At 59.6% G+C, this 6201-nt stretch overlaps 1 protein-coding gene across 1 annotated transcript in view; it reads right to left on the bottom strand.

Annotated features, from left to right (window-relative positions):
- Nucleotides 1-6201, bottom strand: part of SLC6A3 (solute carrier family 6 member 3) — a 35411-nt gene that overhangs the window by 18900 nt on the left and 10310 nt on the right. Inside the window, exon 6 of the mRNA XM_039842549.1 lies at nucleotides 464-602. Coding sequence (XP_039698483.1) covers nucleotides 464-602 — 139 coding nt within the window. The remainder of the gene's footprint in view (nucleotides 1-463; nucleotides 603-6201) is intronic.

Genomic DNA, 6201 nt, shown 5'->3' with positions numbered 1-6201 from the left:
ATGAGATGTGAGCGGATTTCACTGGCGGCGAGCGTGCACCTGGATCACGTGTCGCAGAGGGACCCTGGGCTGTGGGGGAGAGGCGCCCATCGCGACCGGGAGGGCCCCGTGCTGGCACGGCGCTGCGCGTGCTGTCACAGGCGGGGGACACGGCCTGCTCAGAATTGCTTTGCTTGCCCACGATAACCAAGATACCTTCGTCACAAAACGTTTATGTCGTGCTCGTGTTCACGCCGCAGACTCTGCCGGGGGCGCTTCCCCCTGGCGCCGTGCCTCAGCCGCGGCCGCGTGCTGACCTCCCCACTGAGCTCCCGCTGACCTGTCCAGTCCCCAGCCAGGCGTGGTCCCCGTGCACCCGACAGCCAGGGCCGTGCCTGCCCCGTCGGGCTGAGCCTCACCTTCCCATCCGGTCCCCAGCCAGGCGTGGTCCCCGTGCAGCCGACAGCCAGGGCTGCAGCCTCACCTTCCCGGAAGTCTTCACGCCCTTCCACAGGCTGAAGTACAGCAGGGTGACGACCAGCAGCAGGCAGGACGTGAGCTGCCAGCGGGGAGGGCCCAGGTCGTCGATGCCGTGGCTCTCGTGCAGGTGCAGCACCCCGCGCCTGCAGGGGGAGGGGGGTCCTGGAGGGCGCTGCCTCCCGCCCACGGCCCACGGGACAGCAGCGAGGACCGGACCGGCTGCAGGCCCCGAGGCTCCACTCAGAGGGCCGTGATGGGGGCGGGCGTGGAGTCACACTGAGAAAGGGGCCCGCCTCGCCCGGGGTCTGCCCTTCTCAGGCCCGCCTCACCTGGGCCCGCCTCACCTGGGGCCTGCCTCACCTGGGGCCTGCCTTCCAGCATCTTTCCCTCCTTTCTCCCCACCTCGGCCCCAGCTGTGTGTCTGCTGCCATAGCCCCCAGCTAGGCCTTGTCACCTAGAGCCTCGTCTCACCAACAGGAGCCGCCGCCTCAGGCCAGTCGCCCTGTGGAGGGGGGCCGCAGGGCTGGAAGGTGGCCGCAGGGGGCCCTGACCTGGGCGCACCTGGGCGGCCTTGCCGCGCCTCGCACACACGTGCACGGTCACACCTCAGCTTGGCGGCAGATGGCCATCTACCTGTCTGCCTGGGAAAGGAGCACGAGGGCCCACAGGAGTGTCCGCCTCCAAGGCCCAAGGGCCCGGCTCGGAGGAAGCGCCTGGCTCTCCTCGGGGACTTGCTCACAAAGCTACTCCTAGGACACCCCACACTCTGGTTTCACCTTAGACTTTTCCAGCCACTTACGGAACTGGCACCTTGTCTGTACCAGTCACATCTCCTCCCCAAGTTCAAAAATTCCTCTTGTCTGATGCCATTTGAAATCCCACGGACAACTCAGAGGACAGGCCCCCGCAGACGCTGTCAGCCGCAGAAGGGAGCACGCGCCAGCATTGCTTGGGACGGCCACAGCGTCACAACAGGACACCGTGGGACACAGGCAGGGCCAATACTTCCCGAGGGACGGCGAAAGGTGGCTGGGTAAGGTGGTTTGGGGCTGAAACGCAGAAATGTCTGGAGCTGTAAGTGGTCTGGAGGACCAAGCAGCAATGGCCTGGGTTGTCGCCGACCTTGGCAAAGGTGTGACACCTTCACCCTGCCATGCGATGAGGCGCTGCAGGCCCCAGAGCTCACGTGGGGCTGAGGACCACCAAGCTGCCTCCAGCCAGGGCAGGTGGCTTGCTGGTCATGCGGGGAGCCCGGCGGGTCCTGGGAGGCCCCGCAGCAGAGCGGACGCACCTTTCCTGAAGCAAAGGCTGCCCAGACGCGTGTCAGCAAAACGCTGCAAACGGAGAAAACTAACTTCCTGCCAGAGTGAGGACCCCCCGAAATCTACCTCACCGTGAACACAGAGCTCGTGGAGTCTAGCAGAGACAAAGATGACAGCTATGACAAGAAGCAGAAAAACGCAACCACCCCCCGAAGACAACTGATCAATAGCTTCCTCACCCTAAAGGCGAAAATTCACTCGACGGCTGAGACTAAACGTTAGAGCCGAAACTGTGAAACTCTTGGATGGAAACGCAGGGGCAAATCTTCAAGGTCTTGACTTTGGCAATGGATTTTTAATAAAAACGTTCAATTTATTTGAATAATCAGATGAACGAGGAAGCCAGTTGGCCCATGTCTCCCAACCCCACCTCCTGCCTCCGGCACCGCCGTGCAGGTGTGGCTCTGCGAGCTCAGTTTGTTGTCGTTGCTGTTGGTGTTTCTTTTTTGGCAATGGGATTTTTGATGTGACACCAAAAGTGCAAGCAATCAAAGAAAAAGTAGATAAATTGACTTCATCAAAATTTAAAACTTTCGTGCATCAAAGGACACTATCCACGGAGTAAAAAGCCAACCCACAGAATGGGAGAAAATATTCGCAAATTGCATATCTGATGAGGGATTAATATCCAGAATATATGAAAACTCCTAAAAGTCAACAACAACCCGAACCTCCCAAACAACTCAATTCAAAAATGGACAAAGGACTTGAATGGACGTTTCTCCAAAGAAAGCACGCGGATGACCGATCAACTCATAAAATCACGCTCGGCGTCACTGATTGATAGAGAAACGCAAATCGAAACCACAGAGAGGTCCCAGCCGACACCCGTTAGCGTGGCTCCAATCAGGGAACCCCAGCGGACAGGTGCAGCCCAGGCTGCGGGCAAACCCGGACCTCGTTCGCTGTTGGTGGGTCCAATGGAGCCGCCGCTGCAGAGGACGGTGTGGAGGCGCCTCGGGGAATGACACCGAACCCCCCGTGATCCAGCACCACGGCTTCCGTGTGCACATCCAGAAGAGTCGAAGGCCGGCACTCGGACAGACATCTGTCCGTCATTGTTCACGCCCGTGTTATTTCCAGTAGCCACAAGGGAGCGCCACCCGCGTGTCCACCGATAAACACGATGGGGCCCGTCCGCCCATGGATGCTACTCAGCCGTAAAGAGGAAGGACTTTCTGACACTCACCACAGCATGTGCCACCCTGGAGGACACTGTGCCGAGCGAGAGCAGCCGGACACAACGGACGAATGCCGTGCGGGTCCTGTTCTCCGAGGTCCTGGAGAGGCCAGACTCACAGGCAGAGGTAGATGGCGGAGCCAGGGCGGGGAGGGCAGAGGACTGAGGGTTCAGTGGGGACAGAGGTCCGATTCGAGAAGACGAGAAGATTCTTGAGGCGGGCGGGGGTTGACGGCGGCGCACCGCGGGTGTACTCGGGGCCGTCGAGCTGTGCGCTTAAAATGATGAGCTTTACGCCGGGGATAGTTTGCCACGATCCAGAAACGTCCCCTCACAAGGAGGCAAAATTCTTTCAGCAGAAGCCAAAGCTGTGAGAACCCACTGCCGGCAGGTGTGCACTGTGAGAAATGCTCAGCGAGGTTCCGCAGGTGGCGGGAGAACCCCCGAAACGGTGACCGTGTGTCAACAGAAAGGTTCTTTCTGTTTTAAGTGCATTTAAAATGGAACTGTTTAAATAAAAACACTAACTGCGTATCGTGGTGTTTGGAACGTAGCGCAGAAACAAAATCTCTGACGACGATTCCTCAAAGGACATGTGGAGGACGTGGGGGTGGAAGCTCTTATGGGAAGCGGTGTGATGTCACTGGAAGCTGTGTGATGCCACTGGAAGCTGTGTGATGTCATTTGAATCGGTGTGATGTCACTTGAAGCAGCGTGATGTCGTGTGAAGCGGTGCTACGTCTACGACTAGCTAAGGATGGAGGTTGTAACCCCATAACGGCCACTCAGAATTAAAACGAAGAGTGGCACCTAATTAGCCAATGCAGTAGATAAAGCCTAAAATTAATTCGAAAGAAGGAATAAACAGAGAAAACAGGAAACGTAGAAGAGACGGGCCAAACGGGAACAAAGAGCTCTCCGGAGACCTGACCCCAACCACACGGATCGTTACCGGCTCGAAACAAATCGAAAGACAGAGCGCGTCACACTGAACGGAAAAGCGGGCACCAGCTCTGTGCCATCTCCCCGAAACCCACTTCACCTGTGACCCATTCGGGCTAGAAACGCACAGGTGGGAGAGGCGCCCCACGCCTACGCCCCCCGCAGGAAAGCTTGGGCGACCACACCAGTATCGGAACAGGGAACACGTCACGAAAATGGGGTCAATCCAGAGAGCCGACGTTCGCAAACATGCGGCCACCGGGACTGGGCTTTGCAACGCACGAATGAAGCGAACTCCGGCGGAACCGTGAGGAGAAACGGCCACGTCCAGTTACGGCCGAGGTTCAGCGCCCCTGTCCCCGAAACCTGTGGAGCAGGTCGGCAGAGGAGGGAGCAGCGAGGGTGCAGAGGCCGCGTGGCGCCGGGAACCGCCACCCGGAGCGGCCGACGCACAGCTCTCCGCCCGGCGACGGCAGGACACACACTGCTTTCAGGTGCCCTGGGCTCAACCATCTAGTCGGCCATAAAACAAGCCTCAGTATATTTTGAAATAATGACGTTTTATAAGTTTGTCATCTCGCCAAATCAGACTTCAACTGAAGAGAACGTCCAAGTGTTTCCAAATTAAACAATGACCCTCCGAAAGTCTCCCATGATTCAAAGAATAAATGACAAGGCAGATCAGGGACTACCTTGGACTGAATGAAAATGAAAACAACATACCGAATTTCGCAGGAGACAGCGAAATCGGCCTCTTAGAGGCAAACCTGTGCCTTTCAGCTCGAAGCTTTCTCCGCTCCGTGAGGGGGAGGCGGAGGCGGTATTGCTGGGTGTCCGAGGAACTGAGGGACGCTGGTCGGAGCTGTGTGGGCCCGTCTGGGGGCGTCAAAGCCCGCACGCCCTTCCCCGGCTCAGACTCCATTTCCGTCAGGTGTGGTCACCGCATCGTCTCGCCTCTCTGCAGTCACAGCCGTGACATTCTGCTCCCTGCTCTGAGCCTGCAGCCCTCTGTCATGGGCAGCCACCGGGGGCGGCAGCTGGAGGATGGACGGCAAGCACAAGGACTAAGCGGGAAAGGGTTTCTGGGTGAGAATCGGGGACTCCATGAAAAGGGAAATTCGACAAGCACTAAAGGTTTTGTTCTCTCAGGCAAGAAGGAGGAAAGGAAAGAGAACTCCACGGGCTGGCCATTTCCCCGTCTCCCGGCGAGTCGTCACCTCGCCGGAGCCACCTGCGCCGTGACGGCTCCCTGTCATTTGTCCGCAGAAGCCACTTCCGTCCCCCCCTCCGTGGGCTGCTTGCTGCCGGAGGAAGCTCCAGCAGGAAGGCGGCTGGAGGCCCTGGGAGCTGGGGCCCCACGTGGGGGGCTCTCCCACGTGGCCGGGGCAGTTCTGCTCAGAGTCCGTGGAGCAGGGACAGCCGCCCGGCTCGGCCCAGGTGGGCGTGAGTGCTGCCTGCCGGCCAGCGGCGGGCCGTCTCGCCCAGCCCGACGGTTCCTGTGAGACCCTTCCAGATCCTCCCTGCCGACGCGCCAGCTGTCAAATCCATGCGTCCCCTAACTCTCTGTGTGTCCAGGGGGTAGAGTCCCTCGGTGGCCGGTGACGGCGCCCTGGGCCACGTGGAGGATGCAGCGCCTTCCACGGCAATGGCTGCAGCCACCTGCGCCCGCGGGAACAAGCCACCCTTCCCACGATGGTCCGCTTCACAAAGTGCGTCGAGTCCCAGAACACACCCAGGCCCGAGGCCTGACAGTCACAGGGACCTGCCTCGAGGAAGCCCAGCCACCATCGCGAGTACAGGCGCCCACGAAGTGCTTGGGGACGAGCGCCAGGGCCCCGTCATCGGTGACCTGTGACGTCCTCGGAAACCCTCAGACGCCCGCCTCGGTCCCAGCATCACCTCCAGCGGCGGCGTCTGCGCACGCTGACCGTCCCCTCACGAGGCGGAGGGTCTGGGCGCCCTTCCGCCCCAGCCTCTCTCTTCCAGGCTGCAGAGTTTCAGAGACGCTTCGCTGGCCTGAATTCTCAGTCGTGCATCACGCGCATTTTTTCTTCCTAGCGTTCCTAGTCACGAGTCACTGGAGTGATCCGTTTTTCCCCTCTGATTGTCTTATCTGAAAATCAGGCAGATAAATGAACTCTTTCTACGCCTGCCAAACAAAGGCGAGCCGTCCCCAGCCCGTGACACTGGCACCGTCCCACGTCTCGCGAGCCTTCCCGGTGTCCGAAGTGGCACTGAGATGCCCCCGGCATTGTGAAGACGCGCTGGCTGGGAAGCGGAGCCGCCGTTTTGCCGACA

Source organism: Pteropus medius, unplaced genomic scaffold (genome assembly GCF_902729225.1).
Source record: "Pteropus medius unplaced genomic scaffold, Ma_sr-lr_union100, whole genome shotgun sequence".
Classification (NCBI taxonomy): domain Eukaryota; kingdom Metazoa; phylum Chordata; class Mammalia; order Chiroptera; family Pteropodidae; genus Pteropus; species Pteropus medius.
The sequence above is the reverse complement of the archived record's forward strand: the minus strand, read 5'-3'. Positions and strand labels throughout refer to the sequence as shown.